This window comes from Rhea americana, unplaced genomic scaffold (genome assembly GCF_003343005.1).
Source record: "Rhea americana isolate MKP2758 unplaced genomic scaffold, rheAme1 scaffold_79, whole genome shotgun sequence".
Taxonomy (NCBI): domain Eukaryota; kingdom Metazoa; phylum Chordata; class Aves; order Rheiformes; family Rheidae; genus Rhea; species Rhea americana.
This window is the reverse complement of record NW_028186967.1, coordinates 1,995,276-2,011,674: the sequence shown is the minus strand read 5'-3', so window position 1 is coordinate 2,011,674 and position 16,399 is coordinate 1,995,276. Positions and strand designations below refer to the sequence as shown.

The 16,399-nt window shown below is 35.5% G+C and overlaps 2 protein-coding genes across 7 annotated transcripts in view; one reads left to right on the top strand and one right to left on the bottom strand.

The window, feature by feature from the left end:
* Positions 1 to 416: 416 nt before the first annotated feature.
* SYCP3 (synaptonemal complex protein 3) lies at positions 417 to 12,278 on the top strand. 6 transcript variants are annotated; one of them, XM_085322632.1, is made up of 9 exons: positions 417 to 462; positions 2,263 to 2,407; positions 3,988 to 4,063; positions 5,060 to 5,094; positions 7,408 to 7,525; positions 8,576 to 8,675; positions 9,649 to 9,747; positions 11,952 to 12,056; positions 12,197 to 12,278. In XM_085322632.1, exons 2-9 carry the CDS (start codon positions 2,278 to 2,280, stop codon positions 12,248 to 12,250), a joined length of 717 nt encoding a protein of 238 aa, XP_085178758.1. In that variant the 5' UTR covers positions 417 to 462; positions 2,263 to 2,277; the 3' UTR covers positions 12,251 to 12,278. The 6 variants fall into 6 exon arrangements, with proteins under 6 accessions (XP_085178758.1, XP_085178757.1, XP_085178753.1 ...); XM_085322631.1 differs by lacking the exon at positions 12,197 to 12,278 and having other exon boundaries at positions 11,952 to 12,122; XM_085322627.1 differs by lacking the exons at positions 417 to 462; positions 12,197 to 12,278 and adding an exon at positions 1,788 to 1,808 and having other exon boundaries at positions 2,260 to 2,407; positions 11,952 to 12,122.
* CHPT1 (choline phosphotransferase 1) overlaps positions 12,139 to 16,399 on the bottom strand; it is a 22,803-nt gene continuing 18,542 nt past the window's right edge. Inside the window, exons 7-9 of the mRNA XM_085322625.1 lie at positions 16,258 to 16,383; positions 15,639 to 15,749; positions 12,139 to 12,276 (exon numbers count right to left, since the gene is read on the bottom strand). Coding sequence (XP_085178751.1) covers positions 12,232 to 12,276; positions 15,639 to 15,749; positions 16,258 to 16,383 — 282 coding nt within the window. The 3' untranslated portion in view covers positions 12,139 to 12,231. The remainder of the gene's footprint in view (positions 12,277 to 15,638; positions 15,750 to 16,257; positions 16,384 to 16,399) is intronic.

Sequence of the window (16,399 nt, the reverse complement as noted above, 5' to 3'; positions counted from 1 at the left end):
CCTCTTTCCCTCGTCCTTGGCTCTTGTTAGCCSTTTAACAGAGTTTCCATAGTGGCGTTCAAAGCACTGCGAGCAGTTGCGGTGCCTCGGCTGCCTGCCTGCGTCCCACACACCCGCRCGGAAGAGGAAGGTGCCGGCCCGGGAGGTCCCGCTTTGCGGGGAGGAGGAGTCCCGGCGAGGGCGGCTCGGGGGGTCGCGGGAGGGAGGGAGGGAGGCGCCGCCATGAGGGGGCGCGCGCTGCCGCCGCGCGCTCGGCCCTTTCCCGCCCTTTCCCGCGCGGTGGGGGGAGGGCGGCGCGGGCGTTGCAGGCGCTTTGCGGTGAGAGGAGGAGGAGGAAGAGGAGGAGGAGGAAGAGGAGGAGGGGTAACGGACACGCTGCGGGGAGGGGGGCAGGGGAAAAGCCTCACAAGCGAGACTCGCCTTAATTCTTGTTTATTTTCCCCGGCAGAGAGAAACAGGGAGGTGGGTTTCTCTGGAGGGAAAAAAAAAAAAAAAAAACACCACACAAAAAAAGCCTCATTAAATAGGCAGCAGGTAGAGGAGATTTGAATCGGTCAAAGAAAGTAGCTGGGATGGGTGAAGACCATGTGGGGATGTGGGGTTGCCTAAAGCCGTAGTGCCTGGAAGGGGCTGCGGAGTTTGTGCTTGGTGAACTGAGATCCAGTACAAAGCAACGTGGGTGTCTTGTGCTTGCGATAAATTTGCAAGTAAATACCTTTCTTCTCATGCCTGCAGTTCAGGAGGTCGGGAGGTTTTTCTGTCAGTGCAACCAGACAGAGTCAGGCGCCTTACCAGTCCTTTCCACCTTAAATCACGTTCTCAACACCTGCAGTAGCTGAAAATCAAAGTATTGGTCAGGAGAAATTTAGAGCTGTCCTAAATTTCCTCTTATTTGAGGATATTTTCAATGCAAGGGGTTTTGATCCTTCAGTCAATAATTTAAAAACAAGCTTCAGGCTTTTTTCAGAGAAACTTTTACTAAGCTTGTAAAATCTTTGCTTCAAACTACACTGAAAAAGTATTGAATAGAAAAAATTGTATAYTAAAAAGCAGTGTTCCTTAGCAGCATAGCGTGATTGTTGTATGTATCCATGTAGTCTATGGTTAAAAAGGTAAAAGACTGATGTTTTCCTAGGTACAGGCTGCTAATTCACAAGACAGGAATAGGACATTCCAGCCTATGAGATACAGCTGTTAATGTTGAGGGGAACTTCAAGGTCCTGGAAATTCATAAGATTTTTACTGAAGTTCGCATTATCTGTATGAGAAGTTAGTTTTCAGAACTATCTTTGCCCAGGCTTTTGGAAAATAACATTGATGTTTCCAGCTGTTTTGGATTGTGTGTAGAACAAGAAGTTTATCCACTCTTGGTATCATGCCTTGCTCAGTAGACTCAAGTTTGGAAGACAGGGTATTTAAAACTGGTTTGTTTTGTTCTGTTTTGTTTTTGCTTACCCTTTTCCTCTTCCAAGTAGCCTTGTTGTTTTGGCAGGATTTTTTAAAATATGTGCCGTGTAACGATTAACTTGAAATGCTTAGTATCTCTTGTTATCTGATTAAGTACTTCCATAAGAGAAGAAATATTTTAACAGGAGCTCTGTATCATGATGCTTTCTGTTATATTTCTGTATTATTTTTGTTGTTGGTAAAAAAAAAAGAAAAAAAAAAAAAAGGAAAAAGGAAAAATGTTTTTATTTTGTCATTTACACATATAATGATTACAACTAATACTTCCCCCCCCAACAGATATTTTATTTCGTAAATATATGTAAAAATACACAGTATATACRAGAACGAGAATTCCTAAAGTAAGTAAATGTATTTTTTAAAGGATAGTATTTAATTAGTAAAAAAATAAATTACAAATGTGGAAACTAGAGGCATAATAGCTACAAATTTAGTTTTACATTCATTTTCTGAATTATCTTGACCAAGATTTTTAAAAATTGCTTGTGTGTGTATATCTGTCTACCTAGCATGGAACGGAATGCAGAATCATGTTATATAATTTACTTCCTTGCTTTTTTGCAGAATCAGGTGTGTTCCTACTAGTCCTGGTATTTTTAACATGTTCTTAAATACATGTTAAAAATGATTAATCCTGTGGATTACCTCAAAAGTTAACCAGATCCACTGCTTCAGTATGCTTACAGATGGAGATTGTTACCAGGATGTATAAGTCACTGTAAGAGTCAAAGCATATTTATCTTTAAAGTACTGTAGGAGAAGTTATGTAACAAATACAGCATATTGTTTTAGTAGGAAGAAAATCTCAAYATGGCACCATCAGGAAGAAAGCATCAAGGAAAAGCTGGTAAACCAGCGCAGGAAGATCAAGCCATACCTGCCTATGACTTTCAAGAGGAAAGAAAAGAGCTGAGTGGATCTGAGGAAGATATTAGAGAAGGTGTTTTATCAACTAGATTTTTTTTTGAAAATATGAATTTTATGATATATCTGACCATGAATTAAAATGAAGATATTTCTGTGTAAGCAAAAGCCTGATCAAGCGTGTTTCATAGTATTTCTGACAGTCTCCTAATGTGGCTTTGATTGGTAAGAGAAGAAAGCTCTTAAACTTACAGGTGGTGTCTTAAAATAAGATGATGATATGTGTTTTTGTTACCTTTTTTCAATGCRATATCTTTTTATCATCTGGTTGCATTTAATATTGAGAGAAGAGGACAGAGCAGAGGAAAAAAAGCTCTGCTAGCTTGTATGGAGCACCGAGTGGTCACTGCAATGCAAGATGAGCTCTACCGGGATGAGGAAGGGTAATTGKAATGTTATACTGGCAGGGAAAGGAGGAGGCAGTGCTAAAGTTAGTGGTGAAAATTTAAAGGAAAAAGGTTAAGAATACTTCAGGAAGAATCTGAACAGAAGAAAAGAACAAGGAAGAAGCAGAGACATGAGAACCARCCAGCAGATTCCTTTTTAATTTTGGGAGAAGTGTGAACCTTCCTTAAAATCCAGTTCTCAATCGCCAAAAGATAGTATTTGCATAGTTTGAGGCAACTCCACCTCTTTGGGGTTTTGTCTTTCAAAATGCCAGCAAGCATCTCTGGGCTTTATCTTCTTTTTTCCTCTTCTTGATATGCTCAGACTTTTACTTACAGAGAGTAAATTCTATGGGCAAATAACAAAGCCTTAAGCAGAGGTGAAAGTATCTGATTTATTTTAGATACTAAATGGATCAAAGTGTACATTCCTACAACTTCTTGAACAGAAGGGTTGCAGAACAGAATTTGAAATTGGGAAAAATCTCTCCTTTTTTTTTTTTTTTTTTTTTTTTTTGCCTTCCAATGTAGTTTCTTGTAAGGATAGCTGAGCTGCCTCATGCTACATAGTTGCTGTTTTCAGGATAGCTTCTATGGCTGTGCACACTAACATATGCCATGTCAAACAAACATATGTTTATATCTGTATTATGTTTTATATTTTGGGTAACATGTTTTTGGTTTGAATTGGATGTAATCAGTATTTTTTCCTTTGGTAATGGAAGTTTGACATCTGAGGAAATTGTTTATATTTTAGAAAAAACAAATATATTTGCAGTTTTGCTTTTTTAAGTGGCAGAGCACAAAAATTCAGTAYTTTGCAGTGAATGTAAATTCTTACAGATTGTCTTTTTCCTTTTTTTAATTATTTTTACCTTTCAGAATGTTGTTTACCTTTCAGTATGTTGTGAGTTTGCATATTTGTGTAGCAGTGGATTGAGAAACTAAAACTGGTTGAGACCAGCCTAGGGGAGCTCATGGCATTGTCAGCTCAAATCTAGGCTTCCAGAAGAATTTATGGCCATCTGTCAACATCAGATTCAAAGTTTGAGGAGCTACATGTGTTTTAGCATGCCTAATGGATGAGAGCTGACACATAAGACGTGTTCAGAGAAGTGAGGTTGCAGAAGAGTAACTATAYTTTTAATAATTCAAGTGATCTTCTGTGAAATACAAGATTTTTGTAAATTGTCTTAAAATTTATATTAAGGTGAAATACCAGTGGTGGACAAGCATGGGAAGAAAAGACCCTTGGTGACTCCTCATGTGGTTTCAGATGATGTGGGGTAAGGTTTAGAATATCTTTGTTTCAAAATGAACAAGAAAGTCTTAGATACTAATTTCAGTTATTCAGTATGCTTATTTTACTTTCTTTAAACATTTAATTCAGTTCAGGAAAAAAATCAGGTGACAGGTAATACATTAGCAGTAGTTCGGAAAGAAAAACTGACATTAAAATCAATTCTACAGCTTCTTTGTAGATACTTTAGAACATCTGTGAAAAAATAAGTATTTGTGAGTTCTCCAAATTRTGTTTCTTTCAAAAGATGAAAAAAATTGTTGATTTTTTTCACTAATTTTTTCTCTCTGATCTTAGTTGTTTGATRTTATTAACAGTACTTTAAATGATCCAAGTATTACAGGAAATGTGAACAGTATAAAAATAATGAAAAAATATAAACTTTTTTTTTTTAAGCAAGGTTAAGAACAGTTAAGTTGAAGATACAGGATTTATTTTTTAGTTGATGAAAACAAATGTGATATCTACAGTGTCTTTCTGTATTTGTCTGTTACTGTACCACCATCTTACAGTGGTGTACGCATCTTAAAACTGCTATAGAAACAACCCTAATATTTTTTGTCTTGGATTTTTGGTTATTGTCTCATGCTAAACTTGCTAGACTTCATTTGGTGTTCCAATTACATTTTCTATTTTCTGTATGTGGAATGAACCTTCATATTTACCATACTTCCTCACTCAGGACTGTCCAAAGGCTTAATAATACCTTTTTCTTGGGGAGTAAGTTAATAGACTTCTGTAAATCAAAAAACAAACAAACAAACAAACAAAAAACAAACTAGTCTAAAAACAGAACTCTAGCAGGAGGGGGAGAGGAGTAAAACTGTAATTTTTTATCTTGTAGAACAGCAGCAGCGCTGTAATTGTGTGCAGGTAATGGGCATGTAAAAAAATAGATTAAGTTTTAAGTATCCATCAAGTCTTATTCTGAAGTAATTTGTGCAGAAAACAGGCAAATAAATTTTTAAACAATATTTTTTAGGGGTGAAGTGCAGAATATGTTGGAACGATTTGGAGGTAAGTAAATATACATTCTAATAAATTAAAACATGGTTCATGTTTAAATTGCARAGTTGGCAATAATTCTTTTTCACAAAACTAACTTTCAAGATTTACATTGGCTACAGCCACTTTCCAGGAAAAAAAAATAGAGCAGAAGGAAAGGGAAAGAACAGAATAACTACATGTAAAGGGAGATGCAAGTATCAGTACAGATGAATTATAAAGGGAGAAAGGCATGAGTGCTTTTGATTCTCAATCCTATTTGTAATTAGAAAAAATGATCCTTAAAGATAATATTTAAGAGGCAGTGATTATATTTAAGAGAGATAGGACAATATGAGTTAGAATGCTGTTCTCACTCTCAATTTGTTATTACAATGAGGTAGAYGGAAGAAATAGGGGATTGCAGGAGTGGAGTAAGAAACGAGAGGCATGTAAATACAAAGAGAAGTGGCGAAGTAGAACAAATGCTTCAAAATCTAGACAAAGAATGGCTGTAGGTTGTAGAATATAGTTATGGTACAGAATGAGCTAGTAATCTGCTTTACAGCTTCATAAATCTAGAGAATAGGAACTCAGTACAAAAGGGAATTTCAGCGATCAGGAAGAATAATGCAAGATTCYCGCAGAGCCAAAGATTGAGGCTAAATGGTCTTGATCACCAGGTGATGATTGTGGAGAGATTTGTTTGTATCACCATATATTTATGTACATCACTTTAATTTAGTCTTCATTAAGTATAATCCTCAGATGGCTTTACTTCAGGTATCCAGTTGAATTCTAGATAGCTGACAGTTTAGAAGAAAACACATTTTACTGGTAAAGAATTTATAGTACACAGTCAGAGATAATGTAATAAATTAGCAAAAAGCAGTGGAAGGAAAGGAAAACTTCTTAATACTAGTGTTATCTCCTTAATAGCTTGTTGATAATTTTGTCATATGTGTGAATAAATGGCATACACAGTCTTTGTTTGCATGCAGATCTTAAGGTGAAAGAGGAGTTGCAAGGAATTCATTAATCTGTGGATTGAGGCTGTGCTATTAAGGCAAATATTAGAATGGTGTTGCAGATCTAGCAATCTATAATAGGAAGAGGATTTCAACGTTTAATAGTAAGAAGCTATGATTGCTTTTAACTGAAGACTCAAAGATAGAATAAAAGTAAGAAAAAAATACTGAATTAGAGAGAGGATGCTTTCCAACAAGGTTGGCATTAGCAGTGGCAGATGCCTCAACAAATTATAGGGACAAATTCAGCAGATGTTTCCTGATATCTACAGCAAAAAGGAAAAACAATTGCTTTATGTATTGAATCTGAGGTAGCTATGACTTGCTTATTAAATCTCCAAATATAAATTGAGACAGCCATATTAAYTGATTAACTTGCATAGTTTTAGAAAAGTACTCAGAGATTCTGAAGTATGAGAAATAGTTTGTCATTTGTTCATATTCGTCAATACATTGATAGTGATAGTGATCATATACTTCTAATTTATTTCTGAAATCTTAAGTAATTTGAATATTTCTCCAAAACACTTGGGTTACTTTTATTTTCCTAGACAAAGCATTAAAGTATTAGCATAACTAAATTCTGTGAAGGTCTAGAAATTATGAGCTAGTAGTGTTGTCATGCAGCTAAATTAATGAAGATTTTGGTGGTGTAACTAAAACATTGTTGAACACTAGAGAAGAGCAGGATGCCTTTACTCAGGTTTGTGCAAGACATCTCTAGCTTTGAATAAAAGAGAACTTAAAAGACTGGGAAATCTCCAAATGTTTTAAGCATGTGTGTGTACTTACTGTATAGATGAAGCTCATCATGGATCATAATAATCAGTAGAAGATGACAAGATTCAGTGTGTAAGGAACTAATTTAAATGTATATAAAGGAAGAAATGCAGCTACGCTGGACTCAGACTGCTGGACAGTTGCACAAACATGACATTGTACCCACGGCTGTCCTGCCCAAAGTGAAAGAAGTGAATGCTGAGTCCAGGCATGGTGGGGCCTGCTGGGTCTGGCCCTTGGGAAAGGTGGGATCCAAAGCAGGTGCTAGTGTGATCAGTGGGGCCGGGCAAAGAGCCATTGCAATGCTGGAAGCCAGGAGTTGGGTAGGGTCTCTGGAGACTTAGGGAAGCAGTACTGAAACCAGTGCCAAGAGCAGGTGGAACAAAGCTCTTAAAGGAGCACTCAGGAGCCCAGAACACATTAGGTATTGTCCATTAGAACGCACCTTGTATGCTTTTCCAAAGAGCCTCAWCATCCTTTAATAAAATGCATGTGTCTTGGTACATGTAATTTCTAAATATTCTTTGTCTTAATCTAGCTGACATTAACAAGGCTCTCCTAGCTAAAAGGAAAAGATTAGAAATGTATACCAAAGCCTCACTCAAAACCAGTAACCAGAAAATTGAACATGTTTGGAAAACACAGCAGGAGCAAAGGTAACATTTGTCCAGGCTTTTTAAACATGTGAAGTCAAATTCCCTTTTGTGTTACGAGATAGTTTTTACATCATCTTACATACAAGCTATATCCTACTTACATATCTAGTCAARTGCTGTTTCTTTTGACTCCAGTTGTGTCTGTGTCATTAAATTKTCAATAACAGTTTAGGATAGCACTTTCTCTTTTGACTGAAGAAATTTAAGATTTGGAATTTAGAGAGCAAGGTACCTTATCTGGCTGAGTTTACTATTTTATTTTTATGAAAAATGKCCTTTAAAATTTTTGTCTTTTTAAAATGTTTTTATTTCTTCTGTTGGAATTTTTCTATTTGATTCTACTTGAAAAATGCTCAATTTTTTTTATTAAAAATTATTTTCAAACATTGTAAACAATTTTCACTCTATATAATGTCACTCTTGCCTCTTACAGCATGTTTAATTACTATTACATCTGATACTACAGGTAGAACAAATTGAAAAATGATACAGATAAAAACTGAAACTTAGCTGTTTGTAAATGTCTTGCTTTTATATATATATATAAAAATATATTTGTCAGTTATATTAACAAGATAAAAATTTACATAGGTGAGCTAGAGCATAATGAACTAATGAATGAGCTAACTTATCTTGATGATTCACAAGATTTTATTAAAAAATCTCCTTGTGCTAAAGCCATGATCTGTAGTTGGATTAGAAAGATATAGTAAATCTGAGACAAGCCAACATTCTGTTAGAAAAAGAAGTTCACTGTCATGTTTTTTTTTTAACTTGATCACTGCATGAGAGTGCTGTTTCCTTATTTGTATATAAATCATGTTCAGTCAGAGTTCTGTGTTCATGTGTGTGYGTTTAGCTTTTCAAAACATACAGCATTCAGTTAGGGCCAGATATCAAAACATCATCTTGCCTTATCTATGCCATCTCCTTTTATTATGATAGGAAAAATGTATAGTATAGATAKTCTACTTCATACATGTAGACTTTTAGCTTCCCTTCTAATTCTTCATAGCATTTGTWATACTTACGGCTAATGTCTGTTTATAGGCAGAAGCTCAATCATGAGTACTCCCAGCAGTTCTTGACTTTATTTCAGCAATGGGATGTAGATGTGCAGAAAGCAGAGGAACAGGAAGAAAAACTAGCGGTGAGTTTGCAGCATGGCATGTATTTTACAGTGTATGCACAAGCAGARAATAGTGCTGGTCAGATACCAAGAGTTCAGAAATGTAAAAATACTTTATGGAGTTCAAACGTAATATAAGATTGTCTGCCTCTTAAGTATTTCATTTAGGTTTCGTGAATTCCAAACCATAAATGTTTAAGTTTTGGAATATATGGGAAAGTGACGAGGTGAAGACTGAGATTGTAGTACTTTACTGTTAAATTTATAAAAGGGAATAAATGGTGCCCTAAGCCAGCATATGGCTTGGTGAAAGCCAAGACCATTATGGAGGAGAGAAGCGTTGATTCTGTGCATCCATAGACTGTGGGCTGGGGGAGGAGAGGATGAATGTAGAACTGTACAGGCAAGTAGTTGTCTTTTAGCCTGCACTGCATTCTTTAAAAATGCCTGTGTATGACAAACGTATGAGAATGTGATGACTAAAGGGGGATGGAAACTACTGTGGAATGTAATCACAGAACATTCCTGTACTTGTACTCCCAACACGTTTGCAAGTTTTGCTGTTCCACGGGCAGCACATTTCCCTGGGCAACTCTTGAGAACCAAGCTGGATAGCAATCCCCATAGAATCATGGGATAATTCAGGTTGGAAGGGACCTCAGAGGTCACTCAAGGCTTTATCCAGCATTTAGTCCTTCATTAATAAGAACGAGGAYAACTACAAGGTATTTCGCCTAGGCATACAAAAACACTTGGAAAATTATAGAAGCAAACCTCAATACAAGACCAGAGCAGATAAATCTCTGCTGGGTCCATGTAACCCCCGTTCATCTACTATTCCCCTCCCTCATCTCTGTGGATGTTGCAGCAGAGAGCTAGACTGTAGGACCCAGACTTGCAGTGAAGGCAGAATTACTGATTCTGACAAATGATGTCAGTGTTACTGTCCAGTTGCTTTTGGTCAACTAGTAAGATCTTTTTGCTTCTGCTTCAGAATATGTTTCGTCAGCAACAAAAAGTTTTTCAACAGGCAAGAATAGTGCAGAGTCAGAGACTGAAAACCATTAAGCAGCTGTATGAGCAGTTCTTAAAGGTATAGTACATTCTTCTTCGAGGCAGCTGATCTTTATCATATCAATTATTAAAGCTGTATTAATTCAGCCTTTACAAAATCTGTTTAAGGAGAATAACAGCCTTGCACGAATCTTCATGTTATGTTGTTAGTACTGTTCCCTGTTTTGTTCAGAACATGGCGTGTTCTCTCTAGGCCTGCGTATACTTTGCCTCTAGTTAATAAAAGGTATGGTTGAATGTGTTCTTGCAGGGATCTAATAGGCTCACTTGTTTTAAATATTTAACCCTAGCCTACTTTCTAAATAGAACTCAGTTTTGTGCCAGTTTGAAGATTACGCATTAGTCAAACAGGATTTTGTTTTGTCTCTTAGATTTTTGCTAAGAAAACTGATATTTAAAGAAGTGAAATTTCACAATCTATTAAAAATAAATTCTAAGGTGTAATTATTTGCTTTTTATGACTAGCATCCCCCATAATAAGAATTAGATACCAAAGCAAAGCCATCTGTCATTAATCTTTCTAGCTATTGCTGCGTCTTGCAAGGGAAATGCCCCTTTAAAATRTAACTTACAAAGCCCATAAAATTGCTCAGTTACAGTTCCCTTCTTTCCTTCCTAAGAAATACTAATTAGAAAGAATTTTCCTTTCTATAACTTAATACTAAAGGTAAACATTCACTAAGATACCAACAGGAAGTAAGAAATAACAGTATATGGTGAAATCAGGATAGCTGTCCAGCTGGTTGGCTATATAATCAGTCCTGTTTAACTTCCCTATTGCTTCATGCATATTTCTTGGTTTTGCTGGCACTCCCTACAAATACCGTGGGTTTTTTTGGATGGTATGCAYAGAGCATGTTATATTTTAAACATGTATTTCACAGTTAGTTAATCATTATTTGCCCACTAAACACAAGGTAGTTGATAAATTTAAAATATATACTTTCTTCTTGCTTTCTAATCTACCATTTTAGTGTATGAAGATCTTCAAATATGGATGAAGTAAGGCCATTGATAATGGCTTTCCTGATCAAATCTGAAAAATGTTTCCTGTTAATCAAGTATTAATGTAGATTTTAAAAGTAAAAGCCTAAGCCTGCATTGCTTGTTCTTTTACTTAAGTGACAAGCAACATCTGTTATGTTGAATGCAAATTATTTTTCCTATTATTATCAAACTTAATAGTTCTTTTTACAAAACAGCTAACATACTAGACAGCCAAGAAAGTGACTTTGAGTAATAAGTCAATAATTTGACTTTTGTTATCTAAAAACATATTTTTTCTGTTACTTTAAATTAAGAAAACACTTGATTCTTATAATTCCCTTCCCCTATTATTTCTAATTGAGTTATTAGAAATCTAAACTGAGAGGAAAAATTGTAGTACTTTCAGACATTTGTTTTTGTAGCAAGTACAGAGGCAGAGTAGGTTCAGGKCTTAGTTTCTGAAAAACTTTAATTTCTGTTCATTTCCCCACTAACTTTTCTTTTTTGCAACATGAAATTTCAGTTAGCTGTGAGGTCTGTTATTTTCAAGTCAGGCAGCTTTGAAAAGTAATTCAAAATAGAGCAATTCTTTGTTTTATAAAGTTGAAATTTACAGATGATTTTACAAAAATATGAAAATAAATAACTGTTTCACAATGTCTTCATCAAAGATGCAAAATCAAACAGAAGTTCAGGTATTTCTATGACTTTTTTTTTCTGAGAAGATCAAAATGTAGAAATCAAGCCTCAAATAATAAAAATAACTTTAAATACAAGTCAAGAAAAACATGTCAAAGCACATGCATAAAGTTAGGTACAACATTATGTATGAAAGGAAAGATAGCCAGTGAGCTTCACTTTAGCTCATTTGAAGAGTAGTATGCAAAAGGGAGGAGATTTAACATTTTCTTTTATTGTTTACTTTTAGCTTCCAAATTTGTCATTAACTGTATTAAACTGAGAATTAAATTGTACCTCCATCATTTCTGACAGATGTCTGCAGATGTCTGTCTTTTTTTTTTTTTTTTTTTTTTTTTTTGGAACTCTGTCTATCTTTATTGAAGTGCAGGATACTAACTAACTGAAGTGTCAAAGATGCTGAGTGAAGGAGATGATTGTTTTCTTCACAGCATCTATATTGTTTAAACAGGAATGTAGACTGGAGCATAATTTTTGTTTTTTTAATTGAAACTGCTCAACGTGAAAGTGTTAAACTAAGTTTATCCATAACTTCAGAGCATGGAGGAGCTGGAGAAGAACAATGAAAGTCTTCTAGCTGGTGCACAAAGTGAACTTCGCAAAGAAATGGCTATGTTGCAGAAGAAGATTATGATGGACACCGTAAGTATTGGATTTATAAAAAGTCAGTTAAATGCAAAAATAGAACATTCTGTAAGAATAATTTGATACTCATTTAATTAGCTCAGGGAATCAGATTTGGTAAGGCATTTATTCAGTATTGTCGCCTTTTCTTGTAACAGCAACAGCAGGAGATGGCAACTGTTCGCAAGTCTCTTCAGTCCATGTTATTCTGATGGCTCAGTGGAGAAACAACTTCTACCTAAGCAACATGATACAAGTATAGGCATTAGCCGTAAAGAAGTATGTTAAAATTTCTGTGTTGTAAAGTTCCTATTAAATGGTTTCATGTATTATTCTAAACTCATGTTTGATAATGTTGTAAGAAAGTGTATTGGTAAATTCACTTTTTTTTTGGGGGGGGGGGGAGGAACCCACCAAACTTTAAACCATTTTCTGTCTGCCCAATTAGTCTTTAACTACTTGACACTCATTTTCATTACCATTAGACTGCTTAAATTGTTTCACTTTAATGCCAAGTTGTGAACCACAGGCAAAATTAATTATATTACACAGATTTTGCACAATAATTTTAGGCTTTTAGGTATATTGTGCGAATAGAAGTATTTTTCCAAAGCTACAGAATTTTAAAATTTTCATAGTTTCAACACTTAGCCTGCCCTATCAGAAGTTATAAAAGTTCCTTAAAGTATGACACATCTTGTGTAAGATTGTTAAATAATGTATATTATGGTAAATTAAGGTAAACTTTGTTTAGTCTTTTGCTGTGCTATGCTTTCTAATATTTTACAGCAGTTCCTAGTTTCCTACTAGTAATAATTTGTCCAGAAGGCAAGATTTCTTTAATTGAATTAGGAGCTGAGTATTACAGTTTTATATGACATTGCTTAAATAAGCATAATTAAATACTACTACATGCATTTGGGGGCATATAGCTCTTGCAGCCCCTTGCTGAAGTAATCTAGTTCATATATTTGGTACAAGCTATTACAACCCATATCATGGAATATTCATTCTTGCAGTTTCAAGTGACTAGCAATTTAGAGAGGCCTAGGTTTTAAGGAGAAATGCTTTATCTTTCATCTGTTGCATTACAGTACACTGATAACATTTAAAACAACCAGTTTAGTGTACACACAGTTTGTTTCTAAAGAAAGCCTTTAGGTAGGCTGAAATACCTAGTAGTATTGTAATATTTAATGCTTGGATTCCAATATGCTGCAATACAAAAGCCCAATATGTACCCCTGCACAAAAATGTGGTGTTTTTTCTTAAAAATATATTTCSAAAAACAGTCCATACAGATTCTCTCCTCTGCAGTTTACTAGCACTTATATTCCAGAATCAAATCATCTGCTTTCAGTTGCCCAGTTTAGAAAGACAGATTAACGATAGCTAACTTAGATAAAATTAGCTGTTAGGTTGCAACAGAAGTTGAGTGAGTAACCAGTATGGAGCAGTTAAGACTCAGGGAAGGAGCAAAACCAGAGCATGTATTTCTAGGATATTGATGGCATGCGATGGGTAACCAAGTAACTACGCTAATTTGTAATTGTGGTACTATCTCTGCCTTTTAAGGATATTAGATGATGCTATGAAATACGGTTAGTGATTCTGGCTTGGTATCTTTACTATGAGGGTATCCTCGTATTTCCTATTTTTAGTTTTCTGACTGACTCTGCATTAGTTTTCTTTCATCCAGATGCCTCAACTGTATCTTTTAAACTACTTTTACCTACTCCTGGTAGACACTAGACACTGATTTCTCCAGCATCCTGGAAAACCAAACTGCCTCACTTTAGAAAGCAGCCTACATCTTCTCCTACCCTTTACTATTTTCCCTTTTGTTTGTCAGGGTGTAGGCTAAGTCTGCTTGTACATGCTCTGTCTTTCCCACCTTTGAACAGGAGTAGTCAGACTCTGGAATGGGGACTGAACTCCTAGTCTGTATTACTCACTTGAAATGCTATTTCTTTGGCAGTAACTGATACAATTAGCCCTCATGTGTATGAATATAGCCTTCTTATGCAGGAACATGGTGGGTAGATAGTTACTGTGGATGGTATCTCCCTCACCCTGCCCCCACACTTAGCAGAAAACACACCATTCTAAGTTCTTTTTTTTTTTTTTTTTTTTTTTTGGGGGGGGGGGGAATAATGTGCAGCAGCTATGCAGCTGTAATGGTAATTTTTTAAAAACAAATTATAGCATTCTTTATTGTAGAAGGATTCTACAGCTGAAGAAGGATTTTTATGAATTCACATCTCAGCTACAAACCAGCAAGTGGAAGTGACGATGATGAACACTATATTCAACAGCATTTTACAGAAACCACGTTTAGTATCTTTTAAAAAAGAAACTCAAGCTTTTAGGGCATATTTGTTTTGCAGATAATGACTTGCTGGTACAGACAAGTAGTTACTTTTATTCAGCTTTTCTCTAATGGCAACAGCAGCAAGTAGTGCAGAACCTTAAAAACAGCCCTTAAGAACAGAGCCATCAGATAACATAATGTGCCTAGCTTAAGGACAGGGGTTGATACTGGACCTGACTTTTATACTTTTAGACAGTTTCTATACATTAGATCTTAATTCCTCGCAGTTTTGTTTGGATAAAGTACAGCTGCAGTTAAATTACAAGGCTAAACTAACACAGTGATAACAAACAGACTTCAGAGAAAATTAAATATGGGTGGGTTGTATTCTCATAGTTAAACAGTCACAAGCAAACAGTCACAGTCATGTAAGTTTATCAAACAGTCATTCATTTGCTCAGTTTCACAGATACAAGTTAGGGTAGGTAAAGATAATGTCCTCAAAGTACCCAGCTACCTGCAGTGTAGCTAATATGTAGTACAATGAGGCAAATAAATTATTAGGACTGCAAAACCAAAAACTGGCCTTAAAAAAATGCAAGCTACAATTGCATTTAGTAGCAGTAGGATATTATACTTAGATACTAGAGAATGAATACTAAAGGCATTCGTAACAGTATTTGGAAATAGAGGAGTTGTTCTGATATGTGTTTCCTTCATCCTAATATTTCTAAAGAAAAAGGTACTGAATTATCAGGACAGGCATTACCTACTAGTTTTACCTCATGGATGCCTCATTCTATCAGTCTTAACAATGCAGTATYGGATTTATCAATACCTCCGACTACAACGTCACAGAGGTTCTAAGAAGACTTCAGAAACTAATGCAAGGAAGTTACTCGGTCTATGGAAAAGTCAAACTCCTCTTAGAATTCTGAGTGGCAGCACTTTGGGCTGCAGTCTACATGTACCAGAACAGAAGTACAGAATTAAAGTTGTTTTAACAGGAGGTTTTGACCACAGTATTCATGATACTAAGTAACAGCTGCAGTGCCTAGAACACAGGGAGCATCCTGGTTCAGAAATATTAATCACAATAAAATCTGCACAACTTTGTATTTAGTAATATCACATCTGGTAATAATCTAGGACAGTGAGCTTTCTCATAGTCTATTTTCTTGAAAAGCTTAATCTGTCTTCCCAAAAAGAGAGGCTGCTTCATTCAACATTCCCCTGACTGCTTCTCCTCGTCTCCTTGATCTATTTAATCAGTCATTATGGTTTTGAACCTGTTCAGGAGCTTGATGAGATGAAATTTTGAAGATATGTATATGAAGATGAGCAGCAATCTGCAGGCATACACCAGTGGCATATCTCAGCATATCAAACAAGGATATGAACTTAAAAAGAACAAAATAAAACAAGTTAAAAGCAGAAATATCTTTCAAAATTGTCCCTACTATAAATTCAACTATACTTTACTCAGTCTATCCAAGTTTTATAGGCATTTTAAGAGTTTTATATAGACTGATCTAGTTTGTCTAGGAAAAACACACAAAAAAAACCTAAAGCCCCCAGAAACCAGTACTAAGCACTTACTTACGTAAGACTGAAATCCAATAAGCAAAATTTAATCTACATTTAGCAGAATAATTTTGAATAAACCACCTGAAATAAAGCATAATTACAAGAAAGATCTGTAATGTTATTTTTGTATCTCTGTTCCAAAGAAAGAAAGCCAGTCAGTCCCCAAAACATAAGTTTACATCGTATCCTGGCACTCCATCCCCAGTGGCAGCTTAAATCGGAGGAAGTCTAAACAGTAGAACAGAGTAATAGGGACAAAACTCAATCCATTCCTTTAAATACATTGTGCATGAAAAGACAAATGTAAAAGGAAATGCTTACCAATGCTATCCATAGAACAATATATTCATCAACAAAACTGTTGAAGTACTGGTCCAAAAACAGAAGCCCTGGCCCAATAAATGCAGTGTCTTGAAGAGAGATTTCACTTTTTGTCATGTGAGCTACCTATTAAAAAAGAAAA